Genomic DNA, 19,588 nt, shown 5'->3' with positions numbered 1-19,588 from the left:
TTCCTCTTCCCCCTCCCACACCTGCCCAGCAAGCAGGAGGCTCCCAAGGGAGCGCTCCAAGGCAGAGGGCAGGAGCAGCATGACAGTGGGTGGAAGAGCAATATTAGTGCCAGCACTTGACAGCTTCCTGGCCAAACCAGTCGGGATCCCCTGCCAGAGGCTCCAGGATCTACTGGTAGATCCCGATGGACTGGTTGGTCAGCACTGATTTAAGGGAACTGTGTTTCTGGCTCCTGGGTCCCAGCAAAGTCCTGCAGAAGCTTTTTGCTCCCCCGTTTGAACAATCTAAATATCAGACTGACAGTTTGGGGGACTGTCTGCCCCCTTCGTTGCCATTTGCCCCAGCAGAGCAATCCCAGCCTGGCCCACTGGGACCCCACTCAGCGTGTCCTGAAGTTTGTATCCTCTGATATCTTCACACTTTTCATGACTGCCCAGCACCAGCCTTTCCCCCGCTGACTGGTTTTGTCTCCAGAGCTTTGGAGCTAACAATGCCCAGTGGGACTTGCACAGAGGCACTTGCCTTCCATGTGCCTTGGCTAATTGTCTCTTTCCCTTCCCCCCATGCGGAAATAGTTCAGTTCCTAATTAAACACCAGTTTGCATGTTGCGAGAGTCTTGTCCCAGGCTGCTCCACTGTCCTCGCACCAACCCCTTCTTCATAGAACTCTAGCACTGGAAGGGACCTCGAGAGGTCATTGAGTCCAGTCCCCTGCCCTAACAGCAGGACCCAGTACATTCTAGACAGTCCCTGACACGTGTCTGTCTAACTTGCTCTTAAATATCTCCAGAGATGGGGATTCCACAGCCTCCCTAGGCAACTTATTCCAGTGTTTAACCAACCTGACAATTAAGACATTTTTACTAATGTCCAACCTAAACCTTCCTTGCTGCAGTTTAAGCTTATTGCTTCTTGTCCTATCATCAGAGGCCAAGGAGAACAGTTTGTCTGAGTGCAGTGCAGAGCGGAAGAATGACTTCTTGTGTCTTGCTCACAACACTCATGTTCATCCATCCCAGAATCATGTTTGCCATGTAACACTGCTGGCTCATATTTGGCTTCTGGTCCATTACTTGTGGGTCATTTCCTATTCAGTATGTGTGAAACTGATCGTTGTTTCTCAAAACAGTAAAACTTGAAGCAATGCATTTCAGGGTGAATCTGATCTAAGAAGAGTTTTGGGAGTTTTTTTTTTTAACTTTTGCTTTCACAAAGGTAAATTAATTTTTTTCAACCTCAAATATGTTTTTCACTTGCAAGGTGACTGAACACCTTCATTCACACAGGTACCCTGATACACTCATTTGCTACAACTGCTATAGTTTGTGTGTTTAAGAATGCAATCCATAGAAGTGCTTGCAAAATGGATAACGAATTGGTGACTGTTGAAGGGAAATATTTTCCAGTGTTTTTTCAGAACAGCCTTCCAAAATTTGATGGGGGGGGGGGGAATAATGAAAAAAAATCAAAGAGTGAGAAATTAATAACAAATTAATCACTGGCGTCTGTTTTCAAATTACAGAGTGGGATTTCCAAAGATTCCTATGGGATTTGAGCATCTGAATTCCATGGGAGGTTTGTACCTAACTTCTTTAGTTTTTTTTGAAAATGTGATCCTTAAAGAAGATGACCATTTTTCTGTTCAATTTGTTTACATAGCTCAACAAGTCCTAGGAAACTTTTTCCATTTGTAATTTCCCACTGGTATTGGCAGAGCCCAGATGAAACCATCCCACTTTAAAAAACGTATTTATAGAACGGATGCAGGCAAAGTTTATTTCCCAGATGGGCAGAGGCAACATGATAGTAGAGCAATGAAGACTGACAGAGAGTAATTTGGAAAATAAGAGAGGCGTTTACTTAATTTGTGATTACAGCATCTGAATCATAGCCAGTCTGAAAAGGTGAGATCTGTATAACTATGCAGACCTATTCCTACGCTTTGATGTTCCTTGGCTCACAATTTCATGGACAAGAAGGGACCGTTTTGATCTCTAGGCTGAAATCCTGTGTAACACTTCATTGGAAAAAAACTCCTACAGAAGAACTTTTAGGAAAAAATCCACTTTTAATTTAAAAGCAGTCCATTATGAGGAATCTATCACAATCCTCGGTAAAGTGTTAATTATCTTCCATGTTAAAACGTGCATCTTATGTCTAGTGTGAATTTGTCTTCTTTCAACCACCATTCAGTGCGGCATTTTTGAATGTCTCTGTTAGAAGAGCCAATTTACTCCTGATGTAGGTGCTACGTACGGGCAACCAAGACATTTCGGAATGGATTGAGTTCCTTGAGTCTGTCACTACAAGGCACACGTAAGTGGCACTTTGGCTGCTGTGTTGATGTTGTTGCTCAATTAAAGAGATATAGAAAAAGAATCTAGCAAGGAATACAGAAAGGCGGAGGAAAAAATGTAACAGTGAAGTTCAATCCAAACAGATTATTTAAGAACAGGCGGAGAAGACTTTCCGGGGAACAGATTTCTGAGAGTTCAAAACTGCTTCATCGAGCAGAAAAAAAAATCCCCTGGCTGGAAACTGAAGTTAGACACATTGAAACAAGAGGTCAGGTGCATGTTTTAAAGAGTGAGAGTTGTTAACAATTGAGTTAGGGTTAGGGTTGGATGAGAGAGGTGGTAAATATGCCGTCACATGAACTGTTTACATTGAGTCTGGATGTCTTTCTTGAATATATCCTCTATTTAAAATCCAAGTTGTGGGTTGAGTTGTGAGTGGTATGGTTTATGTGATGCTGAGAGAAGATTCAATCTTTATTTGGCAACTAATTTGGGGGCAGAAAAAATGAAAGGCAATCCGAGAGGGGTACCTGTAGGGCACTGATATTTTTACACATTGTATTTTCCTGATACAATGAAAGTACATCTTTTAGAATAAATTTGGAATCATTAAAAGCTTCAGAGTTTCTGAGGTCACACATAGTGGTTGTATTAAACAGGTTTCTTGTTGTCACTGATAAAATATTTTATTCTCTACATCTATCATGGTGGGATTCTGAATATATTTTCATGGAAAGGTTTGCCAGCCTTGAAATGCTGAAAAATATTGTTCCGTGTAAAGCGCATGAGCGGCAATGGGGCATTTGAAAGTGTTTTGTGTGAGATGTTCTAGGATGAGTCTTAAGGAAAAGTGGGTTTGAAAAAAAATCTCCAGGGTCCTGGTGAAAAACCAGCAGAACACGAGACTCCGACAGGCAGAACTGAACCTGGGCATGAGGCTCTACTGCAGGGGTTTTGAACCTGGGGTCCATGGTGTGACGGCGCGTTGGGGGTTCCCCGTCTCCTGCACCCCGAAATGGCACAAACAGACTGCACCAGCCAGTGGAATTGAGGGTGGTTTATTGCTCCTCCAGCACAGCGCAGCACAGATGTAATCTGGTTACAGGAACTGGGCTAGGATGCCTCAGGCCCCCTTGAGATGGGGGAGACTGGGCCCCTAAACTCCAGCCCCTTCCCCTAGGCTCTCCTCCATGCCCTCCGACAGCCAGCAACCAACTCACTAACTTCCAGCCCTGCCCCCAAGCCAAGGCAGCATTCCACCTTCCTTTGTTCCTCTCCATGGGGGGTGTCTGGCCACTGGTTTGCATAGTGACTCATCCTGTTTTGCTGGGTCGTGGTACCCACGGCAGCCAGTGGGGGTTCCCCCAGAGCCAGCAGCATAGAAACCAGCCAGGTACCCCCACTACGTCACAGTTCTCCCCCCTCCGAGAGCGAACTGAGCAGGGTCACTCCGCTCGTGACCTGGGGAAGTTCGGGTCCTCTGCGTGGGAACCCGCCCTGGGGACATGGGTGCTCCCCTTGACTCGGGCCGGCCGTGGCGAGGCCCCACATGAATTGGCTTCCCTCTGTCCACTCGCCGCCCCGCTCCAGGGCGACTGGCGCAGGCCTGTCCTCGGGGGTCACACCCACCCTTCCGCTGGCCTTGATCTCTGGCCGGGGTTTCTCGGGCCGGGGCCATGAGCCCAGCGAGCCTTCTCTGGACAGCCAGGGCGGCTTCCACCCCCGATGCTCCATCCAGGGAGGACTTCCCCTCCCATAACTCTCTCAGCCAGCCCAGAGGGTCTATCTGGGGTAGAGACCCCCAAGCCGCTTTCCTCCTGTCTTGGGCCTTCCCGCCCCTCTGGCAGGAGTCACAGGACCGGCAGTACCGCTGCACGGCTGTAAAGATTCCCGGCCAATAGAAGTGCTGGAGCAGCTTCAGCTGGGTGCTCCGGATCCCCCGGTGGCCCCCAACGGGGGAATCGTGGGCCAAATACAGCAGCTTGAGGCGATACTTTCGGGGGACGACCAGCTGCCGCTCTACCCTCCATGCCCTCGCCTTCCTGGGGGGGAGCCACTCACGGAACAGGAGCCCACGCTCACGGAACAGGAGCCCACGCTCCCGCAGGAATCTCTCCTGGCCACCTCTCCCCCGGGGCTGAGCTGCACGGAGGCCAGCCTGGTCCCTCAGCCTCTGCAAGGAGGGGTCTGCCTGCACCTCAGCCTGGAATTCAGCTGCTGAGGCAGGGATCGGGACCTGTCCCCCACCTCTGCCTAGGTCCGGAGTCCCAGCCTGGCTGGACCCCGTGTCCACTGGGATGGGACCCTGAGGACGCTGCCAGGAGTCCTTCCCTGGACCCACGTTGTCAGCCCCCCGCTGGCTCTGGCTCCGGGTAGTGACTAGAGCCCGCTGGGATTCATGGGGCCACTCCTCTAGGTCGTTCCCCATCAGCACCTCGGTGGGCAAGTGCGGGTGCACCCCCACTTCCTTGAGGCCCTCCTTGGCCCCCCATTTCAGATGCACCCTGGCTACAGGCACCTTAAGCGGGGACCCGTCTATGCCCTTCAGGGTCAGCTGCGCGTGGGGTAGTATCCGCTCCGGGGCCACTATGTCGGATCGGGCCAGAGTCACCTCCGCCCCCGTGTCCCAGAAGCCCGTCACCTTCCTACCATCCACCTCCAGGGGTATGAGGCACTCGCTCCGCAGGGGCCGTCCTGCCCCCACCCGGTACACGGAGAAATCCGCCTCCTGAGAATCAGACCTCCCAGGGGAGGTGCACTGAGCATCCTTCCCCTCTCTCTGAGCTGAGGTTTGCCTGCCAGCCCCTGCCTCTGGGGCAGCCTGCCCTTCCTCCCGCCCCAGCCAGTTAACCCTGGAAAGTCCCCGGTCCTGGGACCTGGTGCACTGAGCCCTCTTGTGGCCTTTTTGCCCACAGCGCTGGCAAGTTAGGCTTTGGGCTGTCTCTGTCCAGGCCCTGGCTGGTTCTCTGGGGCGCAGACGACCTGTTCCTTGGTCTCGCCCCGTAGTTGACTCCCTCCGTCGCTCAGCCGAGATCCGGTCTCTGCGCGGTTCCCTTTCTCTCCGGGACTCCCGTTCACACCCGGACCGGCTCTCCGTGAACTCATCCGCCAGTCTCCCGGCCTCCTGGGGGTTCTCTGGTCTCCGGTCCTTGAGCCACAGCCTCAGTTTGGGTGGGCACGCTGCATAGAACTGCTCCATCATGACCAGCTTGAGCAGCTCCTCTGCAGTCTGGGCTCCGATTCCAGACACCCACTTGCGGCAGTATTGCGCCAGGCGGGAGACCAGATCCACATAGGTCTCCCGTGGCCCTTTCTGTACCCCCCGGAACTTCTTCCTGTACATCTCGGGGGTCAGCCCGAACTTGTGCAGCAGGGCCTCCTTGACTCGGTTGTAATCCCCGGGCTGTAGGTCCTCCAGCTGACTGAGCACTCCGGCCGCCTCCTGGCTCAGTGCGGGGATGAGCTCCTGCAGCCAGTCAGCTGGGGGAACCCGTTGCAGTCCACAGGCCCTCTCAAAGGCACTGAGGAACCCGTCTATGTCACCCATGTCCTTCAATTGGGCCACCACGGGCCTCTCCAAGCATCTGGCAGTCCTGGGACCCTGGGGCCCATCCGCACTTGGCGCAGCCGGTGCCCCGCCGGTTCTCCGCTCTGCCATGGCCAGCTCATGCTGCCGCTGCCTCTCTCGATCTTGGCGATCCCTTTCTCGGTCCTCTACTTCCAATTCCTTGATCCGCAGCTGGATCTCCAGCCGCCGCAGCTCTGCTTGGCTGGCCCCTGCCCTAGATGGGCTGCAGCTTGCAGGCCTCCTGGGGGAAGCTGTCTCATCTCTCCTGTGGGTTCCAGCGCTCCTCCCCCTCTCTGAGCCTGACACACTCTCAGGGGGGGTCTGGCTGCTTCCCCTGGGGACAAGATCCTGGCCCTGTGGCTGGTCGTTCTCTTCTAGCTGAGCAATCAGCTGGGCCTTGGTGGCTTTCTGCACAGGCAAGCCCCTCTCTCTGCACAGCCCCACCAGCTCTGCCTTCAAGAGTTGGGCGTAGGCCATCTGCCCGCTGGGCCCCTCGGTGCAGACTCACCAGTCTAGTGCTGCAGCGCCCCACGATTCCCAGGAACCGCTTCGCTCTGTCTCCAGCACGCCTGGCTCCAGGGCTCTTGCTTCTACTGCGCCTTGTCGCTTGCCGCTGGAAGCTCCATCCACGGGGTGCAGTGCATCCCACTTCTGACACCAGTGTGACGGCGCGTTGGGGGTTCCCCGTCTCCTGCACCCCGAAATGGCACAAACAGACTGCACCAGCCAGTGGAATTGAGGGTGGTTTATTGCTCCTCCAGCACAGTGCAGCACAGATGTAATCTGGTTACAGGAACTGGGCTAGGATGCCTCAGGCCCCCTTGAGATGGGGGAGACTGGGCCCCTAAACTCCAGCCCCTTCCCCTAGGCTCTCCTCCATGCCCTCCCACAGCCAGCAACCAACTCACTAACTTCCAGCCCTGCCCCCAAGCCAAGGCAGCATTCCACCTTCCTTTGTTCCTCTCCATGGGGGGTGTCTGGCCACTGGTTTGCATAGTGACTCATCCTGTTTTGCTGGGTCGTGGTACCCACGGCAGCCAGTGGGGGTTCCCCCAGAGCCAGCAGCATAGAAACCAGCCAGGTACCCCCACTACGTCACACATGGACCCCCAAGGGGCGCATGAAGCCGTGTCAGGGGGTACGTGATGTTCGCGTATGTTCAACTATAGGTAATGTATTGAATTTAGTTATAAAAAATATTATCACCCAGCGGGATAGGTGATGTGTTTAGCTGAGACCAAGGGGTGTGTGGACCGAAAAAGGTTCAGAACAGCTACTGCTTGAGGAAAAGAACAGCTGGGTCCCCGCTGAGGCTGTAGAGCGAGCTCATTCTCGCTCACTCACAGTGGGTGGTGTCGGTGCCACTACATGGGACAATGAACCACACCCAGCAGGTGCGGGGGTCACGCTGTGACCTAACAGGCTGACTGCTTTCTTGGCTGTTAAATCAGGGGAATAGTTACTAGGAGAAGAGGTGTCCTTTCTCCCCTGGATTTGGCACATGCAGAAATCCCACGTCCGTTTTGCGGTGCCCATCTGAATAAAGCTACTGAGAAATTAAGGCGTGTTCAAAAACTAGCCACAAGAACGGCGGAAGCTCTGGGAAGTTTCCTTGCAGTAACAGTCTCCATACGCTCCTCTCAGCAAGGAGAAGCCGGCTGGGTAATTTGATCCTGGCCTGTAGGTACCTACCCGGGGAACACAGAGCTGGGTCCAGCAAACCGAAATGTCACGCGATGAAATGGCTGGAAGTGGAAGCTAGAAAAACAGAGACTGGAGCAAAGGTTCCCAGTTTGGATAGTGAGGGGAATGAGCCATCCGAACAACCCGCCCAGTCCTGTGGGGGATTCTCCTTCATTGCTGAGATTTAAATCAAGGCTGGACGTGTTTCTGGGACAGAGGTGGGCAAATACTGGCCTGTGGCTGGGTTCGGTCTCTGGGGGTTAACCCCTGTAGGCCCCGGCCCCACCATATCTACCTGCACCTCCTCAGGTACGGGGAGCACAGCATCCCTTGGCCACGGATCGCCGTTCCTGGCCACTGGGAGCTGCGATCTCCAGGACCAGGGGCGGTGCAGGTAAACATGGCGGCGGCAGCCCAGCAGGGGCTAACCCTGGTGAAATGGCCCAGTTTTAGTGCCCACCCCTGCAGGAGATGATCATTCATGATTTCACGGACTATCTATAACTGCGAAATTTTGATGTTTTTCTTCTCCCCGCTTTTGAAACTGTTTCCAAGCCCCTCGTGTTTTATTGCCCTCTCGGCACCTTTTCCATACTTAGTGTAGATTTTTTGGGATAGGACAACCACACCTGCTTGCACATTCAAGGTGGAGATGAACATACAATAATTAAGCCTAGTTTGGTTGTACCTGCTACCTACAGTTCCAGGCAGGAGGTTCCTTTGAATGCTGGGTATGGTGAAGGGCTCCATTATTTCTAGTTACAGCAAAAGCAAAACCTGTGGGTCATTCCTGCTTATTCCCTCCCATCGATTCTTCTTACTAAACCCAATTTATAGCAAAGCGAGACTTGGTGGTTCTAGTCATAACTACCAATCAACTGCATATCGTGTACGATACCTATTATGTCAATATTTAGGATACATTTTGCTGGGCCAAAATATTGCAAAAGTGCTTAATTAATAGTTTTCCGGATGTCTCTGGAATTTTTCTTATAAAAATGGGATGCACTAGGACCAGGTTGTTTCTGGTCCAAGTGTCCTGGTCTCGCTGTCCTGTACAAGCTATGCTGATTGGGCAGCACTCCTGACTCTCCCCCACCCTCTTTGGCCTTGTTTGTATGTGTCCATGAGTCCTCCAGAGCTGAGTCAGACCCAGGCTTTGCTTTGTGAGAGATCCAAGGACCGGATGAGGCTGGCACTGGAGACATTGTTGTTCTGGTTAAGGAAGGGCCGTCCAGGCTCTCTTACATGTATCCTGCTGCTTTCTATCCAAAGGAGGAGAACCGGGGGCCAGGCCAAAGGGAAGCTCCTCACCCGGCCCTTACAAGTCCCAGGCCCGCTTGCTTGGCTGGTTTCTCTGCTGGAGCTCCCTGTCAAATATTCCCTCCAGCCGATCTCCCCCTCCCTTGTTCAGCTTTTAGCCACCAGGCAGTGATGGGAGTGATTGTCTGAACCAGCCTCTGTCACATCTGTCAAGGAGTCTGTACCCCCTGTCCAAGTCCAGCACCACAGGTTGCCATATTGCAATGAATGTTAGTTATTGCTCCCAGTGACCCTGTCTCTGTCCCACAGACACACCCCATGGCAAGCCAGGAACAAGGAAACCAAACGTCTGTCACAGAATTTATCCTCCTGGGATTCGGGGATCTTCCTGGCCTGCAGGTTCCTCTCTTCCTGCTCTTTCTCGTGATCTACCTGGTGACCATGGCTGGAAACGTCATTGTCATAGTGTTGGTTGTGGCTGATCGACACCTCCACACCCCCATGTACTTCTTCCTGGGCAACTTGTCCTGCTTGGAAATCTGCTACAGCTCCACCCTCCTGCCCCGGCTGCTGGCCGGGCTCCTGGCTGGGGACTGGACAATTTCTTTTACAGGGTGTCTCACACAATTTTATTTCTTTGGTGCTCTGGGAGGCTCAGAATGCCTCCTCCTATCAGTGATGTCCTACGACCGGTATCTAGCCATATGCAACCCGCTGCACTACACAGCCCGGATGAGTAGCAGGTCTTGCCTCCAGCTTGCCAGGGGGTCATGGATAGGTGGATTCATTGCTTCTAGTATTACAGCATTGCCATTGTCCCAGTTAACCTTCTGTGGCCCTAATGGTATCGACCATTTCTTTTGTGACTTTATTCCCCTTCTAAAACTCTCCTGCAATCATCCTCTGCTGATGGACACGCTGGCGTTCTCAATTTGCTTGATTTTCGCACTGGTCCCCTTCCTGCTCACCTTGGCGTCTTACATCTGCATCCTCAGCACCATCCTCAGAATCCGCTCCTCCACCGGGAGGCAAAAGGCCTTTTCCACCTGCTCCTCCCACCTCATCGTGGTGAGCATTTACTATGGAGCTCTCATGATTGCCTACATGTTCCCAACCACCGACCTCCTGAGCGACTTCAAGAAAGTTCTCTCTGTCTCCTACACTGTCCTGACGCCCCTGGTCAATCCACTCATCTACGCCCTGAGAAACAGAGAGGTCCAAGAGGCCCTGTGCAAAGCTTGCAGAGAATTAAGAACGTAAGAACACCCACTTTGGATCAGACCAAATGTCCATCTATCCCAGTATCCTGTCTGCCAACAGTGGCCAGTAGCAGGTGCCCCAGAGGGAGAGTACACAAGAGGTAATCCTCACTGATCCTTCCCCTCTCACCCATTTCCAGACAAACAGCGACTAGGGACACCATTCCTACCCATTCTGGCTAATAGACATTCATAGACCTAACCTCGATGAATCTCGCTAGCTCTTTTTGGAACCCTATTAAAGTCCTAGGCTTCACCACATCCTCTAGCAAGGAGTTCCAGAGGTTGACTGTGTGCTGAATGAAGAAAAACTTTTCTTTGTTTTAATCTGCTGCCTATTGATTTCATTTGGTGACCCCTAATCCTTATATTTAGGGAATAAGTAAATAACTTTTCTTTATTCGCTTTTTCCACAGCAGTCATGATTTTATAAACCTCTATCATATCTCCCCTTAGTCTCCTCTTTTCTAAGATGAAAAGTCCAAGTCTTTTTAATCTCTCCTCACATGGGACCCATTCCAAGCCCCTCCTCAGTTGTGTTGCCCTTTTCTTTACCTTTCCTAATGCCAATAGATCTTTTTTTAGATGAGGCAACTACATCTGTGCTCAGTACTCAGTTAAGGGTTCTAAGATTCTGGCCCAGCGGGTTGCGTAGGTGAAAATGGAACAGCTGCAGCCCGGGCTGGGTTAGGGAAACCCGAGGACACCGCCCGCTATTACTGTTCCGCACACAGAGCGACACAGAACCTAGTAGAGATTCTACAAGAACCCAGCCTGCACCTCCGCCTTGCGCCGCCTGGGGGCAGCAGTGACCGTGCGGCAGTGTCCTTACAGCTGAGCGTTCTGTAGCCCGCAGACACCGCCCTGTATCGCTGCGCCAGATACACACAGCGAGAGGGAACCTAGGAAAACCTGGACTGAAACTAACCGCGCGGAGAACCGGTCTGGCGTTACTAGCCCCAGAGAGGAGCAGCCGCCAGCCCAGTGTCCCTCTGCCGCGGGAGGTGTTCGCCTCGCCAGGCTGGAAGCGGGACCTATAGACTCGAACACTGGAACTGGAAGGGCCCTGCAAAGACCATCAAGTCCCGTCCCCCTCACGGCAGGACCAAGCACCGTCTAGATCCGCGGTGTCCAACGAATTCTGAACTTGCGACCTAGCCACACTCAAGCAGCCAAAGAGAGATTAGAGGTGAGCCTGTTGCACACTACGGATCTAGGTACACTTAAAAGTAGACACTGTCCCTGAGGCTTTAGGAGGATTTGACCTTATGCCTTTTGGCTTAGAAAACCAATACACTGACCCCTGAGCTATAGAGCCCTTCGGGCTCTATCCCGCACTTCCGCTCTCATGTCTCCGACAAGTGAGTGGAACGCCATCCCCTGCCCAGAGCTGCAACCATAGGAGTGGCCACGATGGGTCAGACCCGAGGTCCTAAGCCCACAGTCCTGTTTGCCGACAGCGGCCAATGGCAGGTGCGTCAGGAGGAATGAACCCAACAGGGAATTAGCAAGTGGCCCGCCCCGCTTGCCAGATACTTTGCAATCGACGGGCAGGGGCACGTCTGTGTCCGGGTCGGTGCCCGGGGAACGTTTCCTGCCAAATGTCGGTTCCAGGTGCGCTCGGGCGCCTGCAGAATTCCGGGGGAGCCGAGCCGGGCAGGGAACGGGGGAGGCTCCGTCCCATATCGGGCCTGGCTCCGGGATTGATTCCGCCCCTTGGTCTCTAGGGGGCTCAGGGAGGCGGAGAACGCTGGATTTCCCCGAGTGAATTAGGTCTGGAATCTCAAAGGTGCCCGAGGGAGCCAGGCGCTGCCCCGCTGCCCCGTCCCACCACGTCCCCCGCGGAGATTCCAGTCCCAAGGGAGGAGGAACTAGTGATCTGAGGAGCAGAAATGCCACGTGGGTTGGAAAACGCTTCTGGCAGCAAAGCGCCGTCAGACACCGCCCTTCCCCGGGCTGATACCGCCCGGCGTGTGAGCCGGGGCCATTGCCCCCAGGGCCTGGCTGAGCAGACACTGACTGGGGGTCGAAGGGGGGGGAGCAGGGACAGTCCCAGACTCGCTGACCCCTCACTCCTGAAGACTGATCGCTGATTCCTACCTGCGCCCGGACAAAAACCCGCCTGAGGCTGCGGGGGAGAAATTCTCTGGCAGGGGGCGCTGGTGAGTCACGGTCCGCACGGGGCAGGTGTTGGGAGCGTCGCAGAGAAGGGGCCGGGGTAGAAATGTGGGTTCCCCAGTGAGGGGGAGTGTGACGGGGACAACGCAGGTGCCTCGCTGCGGCTGCGCATCCCAGTCCCGGTGAGCGGCCAGAAATGGGCCAGCGGCTTGGGCCACTCACCGCATCGAACTCACCGAGCGCAGCGGGAAGCGATGGGGGGGGGGGGGGGGAGTTACAGACACGGTGCGAACTGGGGCTCGCGTGTCCCAAGCGGCGTAAAGGAGGAAGAATCGCACTGAACCGCTCGGAGCCCCCTGGCCTGGAGCTGCAAATCCCGCCGAACCTGACCCGAGAGGGGAAATGTTCGCGCCTCCGGGGTCCCAACAAACACGGATCCACCCCCCACCCCCCAAGTGAGCCGAAACCCACTAACGCCGGGGAAAATATTTCCCTTCACCACAACGGATCCCCAGGAACCCCTAGACGTCAGTGACGTCATTTCTCGGTGTCTCCCCAGAGCTGTGAGAGCCCATCGGGAACCCCCGCGCTGTGCCAGGCGCTGCACAAACACAGAGGGAGGGGGACGGAGACTCCTGCCGGAGACTCCATGGCAGTGGCTCGTTAAGAGAAGGCGTTTGTGTCTCTGATAAGGCGGGGAATATGCAAATGGCCGTGACCGCTGCCTGCTTATATCGGTGTCTCCCCTCGCCCTAGGCTGCACCCGGAGAGACACCCCGCAGCCCCCGGTGTCTGTGCAGTTACCAGCCAGCTCCGCCCCCAGCAACGGGGAAAATGGAATTTTGGGTCTATTTAGGGTTCGTGGTGGCAGCTTTGCCAGGTATTTTCTAGCTAAACACTCTGGGGAGGCGGACGGAGATTTTGTGTTTGACATTTTGATGTTCGTATCGCCTCTTTGTTCCCAGGTGTCCGATCCCAGGTGCAGCTGGTGGAGTCCGGAGGGGATGTGAAGAAGCCCGGAGACTCTCTGCGCCTCTCCTGCAAAGCCTCCGGCTTCACCTTCAGCAGCTATGAAATGAACTGGGTCCGGCAGGCTCCCGGGAAGGGGTTGGAGTGGGTCGCTGTAATCAGCAGCGGCGGGGGTACTATATACTACCTCGATGCCGTGAAAGGCCGATTCACCATCTCCAGGGACAACTCAGTGTCATGAAACCTATTGCCGCTCTTGCAAAAACCCAACCTGCAGAACCCGCTGCTGCCACGCGGGGGCAGCAGAGACACAAACAAGCGGGCGCTGGGCACAGAGCGGAGCAGGCGCCTCCAGGCAAATAACCCACAAACCCCGCGGGGCTTTAACCCTTTCACTGCCCGGCCACGTGCCCTGGTTGTAGTTTAAGTCCCTCTGGGCCCGTGGAGCAGATCCGCCCCGCCCACCGAGTTGGAAAGGAAGCGATCGAAGACACAGCGGAGACGTCGGAGACACTGGATGTGTGTGGGCACTGAGGGGGATGGGCAGGTTTGGGTCGCCACTGGGCTGGAGACAGACAGTCCTGTGCCATGTTTCATTCAGGGCGCTCTGTTTAAACAGCAGCTCCCGGGGACCCAGAGAACAGACCCACTAGCCGCTGAGCTATTCACGTCTGTTCCGTGTCTCGGTGCCAATGAGGAATCCCTGCCCTTCTCCTCCGCCCGCCTTTGCCGCCAGCCGGTGAGTATCTGGGAGAAGGAAGCTAAGGGCTCCAGCCTGGGGCTCGGACACTTGGATTCGCTTTCTTGATCCGTCGCAGCCTCCCTGTGTGACCGCTGACAAGTCCGGCACAGCCAGAACTGTAGAGGTATCCGGCCACCCAGAGGGATTTTCGGCGGGATTTTCAGAATTTTCCAGGCGACTAACGCCCAGTGACTTACCTGAGAGCTGCACGTCCCTTTCGTGACCCTCCCTCGGCATCTGTCTGTGTTTCCCGGGGCCTGCAAAGCGCTGAGAGCCTGGCCCTGGCGGATTTCACACATGGAAGGAGCAGATTTTTCATTTCCATTGACCTGCAGTGGGAGTTAGCGGGGCTCCATCGCTCAGGCTCTTTGGCCCGGCTTGTTAGGTACCGCTCTGTGTGCTGAAGCACCTGTGTAAATCAGTCCCGTGAGCAACCTGGTGTGAAGTGGGGCTGAGAGCACTTTCTGCCTCACAAGGGTGCTGTGAGGGAGAACACTCTACAGAGATTAAGGTAGTGGGGCAATAGAATCACTCGGACAGCTGCTGTGGGATGCAATTCACAGCTGGATCTATAGCTTTGTAAAGAAAAATCACCCCCCTCAGCACTATTCAGATGGTCCAGTCCGGGCTAGGGAGGGGGGAAGCCCTGTAGGCCTTTCTCACGGGTCCGTGCTGTGTCTTCTTACTTCTACTCCAGCGTCCACACTGGGCACTGGCTTCCATGCCACAGCTGGGGAGGGAATTGTGCATAAACTCTGGTCCATGGGGCTGGAGTGCATATCACTGTGGGTCCCGGCGGGGGCACTGACAGAGCGGTGTCCGCAGCGCTCAGCGAGTCGAGCAGCAGATAAAACTCGGTCTTGGCTTCATTCCCGGAGATGGTCGCTCGGGGTTTCAGGGCCTCTGTGCCCCAGGAAAATGGACTCATCTGACCCATTGCAGCCCATATGGCGAGACAGCTCCCGCGCCCACTTCCCCGAGGTCTGAGTGTCCCTGGTGAGAGTCCTGCAGGACAAAGTTGAACATCCCCGTCAAATCCCCTCCGGCGCCTTCTCCCTCCAAGCCCCCTTTGCACTAATCCCGGATCCAGTGACCGAGTCCTGCTGCCTTCCCTTTGTCGCCTTCTCCTGCGGTTTGTGCGAGCCCGGGTCACACCCCCCCCCCCCCCATTGATTCCAAATCCTAATTCCCCGCCCGAACCGGGGGAGAGGCTGCCGGAGACACCGCGCTTGCCAGCCTGTGACTTGTAACCCTCCAGTAAGTGTCCCAGCCCCGAGAAACCCTGTGACCCGGCCCCTTCCAGGTACTGACCCCCTGGCCCGATGTCCGCACGGGCAGGGCCCCGGAGACCCCTCCCTACGACACAGCGAGGGAGGGTCTGACTCCGCCCTGAGCCCCGAGCCAGAAAATCAGTGTTAAGACAATGCGACCCCAACGGGTCTGCTCTCAGCAGCCCCTGGATGGGCGGGGCCAGGCAGGAGCCCGGGGAGGGACGGGAGCGTCTGGCGAAGGGTTCTGACGAGTCACAAACCTCGGCTTCAGAGCAGGGCTGATACGCAGCCACCAAGGACAGCGCCACGTTATCGCTGCGCATGCGCATCCCGATCCCGAGGGCCCCGCCGTGTGTTACTGAGCAAGAGACGATCACAGGGCGGGGAAGCCAGGCCGGGCCCAGACAAATCCCGCCTGAGACTGCGGCGGGAGAAATGATCTGCCAGGGGGCGCTAGTGAGTCCCAGCCCGCAAGGAGCGCGGGAGGGGAGCGTCGGAGAGAAAGGGAAAGGGACAGGGATGTAGGTCCCCGGGCCCGGGGTATTGGCAGGCCAACAGCATTTCGACACCCACTTTACTCCTTCCCCCCAAGAGCTCCGTGTGTCAGACCCTGACCCCACCCTCCACTCCTCCCCGCTGGCTAGTTCTGCAATGTGAGGTGTTCAGCTTCAGCATCACCTATTATTATTAAACAAGAATCCTTTTCCTCTTTCTGGATCCCGTGACAGCGCGTTTCTCGTGACGCTTCTCTGCACTGTTGCTATTTCTCCTCAAGGCCCGGCGCGTTGCGCAGGAGCCGCCGGTGGAAGGTTCTGATTCACAGACCCTGGTAAGCCCTGTCCTGAACCAGCGTTCAGTGGAAAGGCTTTTGTACCCTCCAGTGACCTCTTCACCCAGCCCAGCCGAGACGAGGCGCGTGTGTCTGTCCACTCCCCCTTACACGCGCTGGGGAACCCGCATGCAAATACCTGCCCCAAGCTGCCGGGTGAAATACCAGCCCCTGCTTCTAGGAGCCTCAGTCTCTGACCAGACACAGACCTGCCCGGCCCTGCCCGCTGCGGAGTTTCCCTCTGTGCCTGGGAACGAGAATGGAACCTCTGCTGCTGTTCCTCGCCCTGCTCGCCGCCCCAGCTGTGAGTGTCCGTGGGGCAGAGGGGACCTAGGAACAGAGCCCGATTGGTTCGGGGGTTACTATTGTCTCTGCTTGTGTTCTCCTTTCCCAGGTGTCCTCGCTCAGGTGCAGCTGGTCCAGTCCGGCCCGGGGACGGTGAAGCCCGGAGAGACCCTCACACTGAGCTGCGCTGTCTCGGGTGTCTCGGTCTCCATCCCTCACAGAACCTACGGCTGGGACTGGTTCCGCCAGCCTGTCGGAAAGGGGCTGGAGTGGGTGGGAGGGGTTCATGACGGGGCTACCGCCACTTATGCCGCAGAGTCTTTCCAAAGCCGGGTCACCTTGTCCGCAGACACCGCCCGGAACCAGCTCTCGCTGCAGCTTCGCGCTCTGACAGCTGCGGACACCGCCACCTATTACTGCGCCAGGAAAAGAGACACAGCGCCAGGGCCTGGCACAAAAATGGGAAGCGGTTTCCACACGCACAACAAGCGCCCTTTGAAAGCTCCGGCTCGGCCTGGGCACAGAACCTATTTTACAGGGGGGAGTGAATACAGAGAAATTCCCAGGGGACAGGTGGGCCAAAGGCTTTTAGCCAGACAGGCCCGATTGGCCCTGGGACAGCGCAGTCCAAGGGTCCCTGTCCCCTTCCCTCTTACCGAGCCGCAAACCTCCTCCCACCCAGAGAAACCCCGAGTGCCACCCCTCTGTCAGAGAACCCTCTGGTAGGTGACAGTCCCAACCCCCAATTGCTTCCCCATTCTCCTTCCCCTCCCTGCTACCCTCAGCCCACCTCTTCCCCCCTGCGGTCCTGTGCCCACCTCGGTTTCTTCCACTTCCCTCACCCCTCAGACAGCTCTGCCCCTCAGCTCTGCCCCTCCTTTCCCCTAGTCATCCCTGACAATCTCTGTCCCCCACTCCGCTCCTAGCCCAGTTCCTAACCCTCGACCACAGCTCCCCGCAATCCCGTGCCTGGCCTAGAACTCAGCCCCCTCCTTCTCTTCCCAGCCCGGCTTCCCGCATCCCCCTCACTCCAATGATTACAACGATGCAGGAAGCTGTGCCGAAGCCTTGGATTCCTTCCCCAATCTCATTTCTGTGATCACAGCCTCATTGGACACATGGCCCAGATGAGTCTTCTGTTTATACCCGGTTGCCTCCCCTTGGCGAAGGCTGTTTGACACACAGATGTCTAAGATAAGCCTTCCTCACCCTGAAGTTGGGGCTCTTTCCCTACCTGGCAACCCGTGGAACTCCTTGCCAGCGGATGTTGTGAAATCCAACACTATATCGGAGTTAAAAAAAAAGAAGAACATGTTGTGGAAGAAAACAAGCCTTCACTCTGCTCTGTGTTAAGCAACAAATAGCCAGAGGAAATTTATTTGAGCAATATTGCAAGGAAAGACAGCATAAGCGGATTTTCAAATACAAAACAAACCCCAATATATATACCTTTCCGTTACATATAACGTCAAGCCCTGCTGTGGCCTTGTGAGTGTGTGTGTGAGAGAGAGCGGGAGCAGGGGATTCCACCTTCTTTCTGTTTGTTGCTTATAGTCTGGATTCTCCCTGAGGCCTCACTTCTCGGTGTCTCTCCCCTCTCCAAGGTGTCCTCTCCGGGATCCAGCTGGTCCCGTCCGCCCCGGCAGTGGTGGCCCCTGGCGGGGACCTGACAATCACTTGTGCTGTATCCGAGGACTCCATCGCTAACCAAGCCTGGTGGAACTGGGTGCGGGAGCTGCCCGGCCACGGGCTGCAATGGGTCGGGCACGTCCATTTCTCCGGGGACACAAACTACGCGTCGGCCCTGAAATCCCGAGCGACCATCTCCAAGGATGACGCCAAGAACGAGTTTTATCTGCAGCTCCGCTCGCTGAGCGCTGGGGACACCGGCACGTATCACTGCACCCGCTGGGACCCACCGTGATACGCGCCGCCACAAGATTCTCTCTTTTGAGAACACGACAAGGGCCAGACTGGGTCAGGCCAAAGGTCCCTCTAGCCCAGTGTCCTGTCTGCTCACAGTGGCCAGTTCGAGGTGCCCCAGAGGGAATGAACAAAAACAAACCTGCCGGGACAGGCCGCTGGGGAGTTTCCCTCAGTGCACGAAAGCGAGAATGAAATTTCTGTGGCTTTTCCTTTCCCGGTTCTCGGACCCCGGCTGTGAGTGCGGGTTAGAGAGCAGGAGAACTGGGAACAGGGCCAGAGATTCGTGGGCTGGCTCATTTCTTCCATGGTCTTGTTTCCCTGTCCCCATGTGTCCGATCGCAGGTGCAGTTGGTCGAGTCAGGCCAGGCGCAGGGACGCCCGGAGAGACCCTGAGCCTGACCTGTGCTGTGACCGGGTCTCTATCCTCATGGAACTGGGTCCGGCAGCTCCCCCGGACAGGGCTGGAGTGGGTAGCTCGGATATTCCCCTATGACAGGAGCAAGTGGTTTGCCGCGTCTCTCCAAAGCCGGACCAGCGTCTCAGCAGAGATCGCCAAGAACCAGGTCTCCCTGCAGCTGCAGACACCGCCCCCTGTTACTGCGCCAGACACAGGGACACAGAGCGCAGCGGGGCTGCTGCGAAAGGGGAGGCGCGTTGTCTGGAGTCACTGGGGCCCGGTCACACTCAGTCCGCATCAGAAGCGGGGAGACACTGGCCGAGGGGCTGAGGAGGGGAAGGGAAAGGAGGCGAATCAAGCTCCGCGGAGCCCAATCCCCTGTCTCCGAGCAGGGCCCCGCACGGAGGGTCTGACTGAGACGCTCCGCCCTGCGCATCGGGTCTGGCCTGGTCTCCCACAGAGCCCGGCTAAAACCAGCGTCGCTCAGACTGCGGGGCTGGCCCGGCAGGTGGCGCCAAAACGTGTCTCCCGGCGCCCTCTGCAGCACGTGCTGTTGGAACGCGGGGCGAGCGGATTATTGACCAACCCGGGTAACCTGCCCGGATGATCTCGCTCGCTGATTGGTCGGGCCAGTTACCCACTCGCACCACGTGATACACGGACTGGCGGTGAGAACGTGACAGGCGCAGGCAGAGCAGGAAAAACTCTTCTGGGGCCGGGGCGATGCGATTTCCCGGGAGCTCCTAGGCTCTGCGGGGAAGGCCAGAAATGCGGGGTTCAGAGAGACCGGACTGTGGCTGGAGGGAGGAGGGTGCGATGTAGAGGGGCATCTTGCTGGTCGCTAGGCTTGGGCTGTCCTTCCTGGTCCTGTCTGTGAGCACGCCCAGGAGGGGGGCCAGACACTGGCTTGACCGGTTCTGGCTGGGGGGAGGGAAGGAGGTTGGGACAAAGGAAGTATGTGAGGGGGGAAGAGTTAGTCT

General features: G+C 56.0%; 2 protein-coding genes across 2 annotated transcripts in view; one reads left to right on the top strand and one right to left on the bottom strand.

The window, feature by feature from the left end:
- Positions 1-19,588, bottom strand: part of LOC149521081 (Fc receptor-like protein 5) — a 203,585-nt gene that overhangs the window by 46,218 nt on the left and 137,779 nt on the right. The gene's annotated exons all lie outside the window — the stretch shown is intronic.
- On the top strand, positions 9,131-10,072 carry LOC149521086 (olfactory receptor 10A7-like). Its single transcript, XM_089774140.1, has one exon. It carries the CDS (start codon positions 9,131-9,133, stop codon positions 10,070-10,072), a length of 942 nt encoding a protein of 313 aa, XP_089630266.1.

This window comes from Pelodiscus sinensis, chromosome 30, assembly GCF_052426305.1.
Source record: "Pelodiscus sinensis isolate ZL-2025 chromosome 30, ASM5242630v1, whole genome shotgun sequence".
Classification (NCBI taxonomy): Eukaryota; Metazoa; Chordata; order Testudines; family Trionychidae; genus Pelodiscus; species Pelodiscus sinensis.
Note: the sequence above shows the minus strand (reverse complement) of the source record. Positions and strands in the feature narration are given on the sequence as shown.

Excerpts from the sequence above, each read along its gene's own strand:
- LOC149521086 (XM_089774140.1), top strand. The coding sequence starts at position 9,131 with ATGGCAAGCCAGGAACAAGGAAACCAAACGTCTGTCACAGAATTTATC.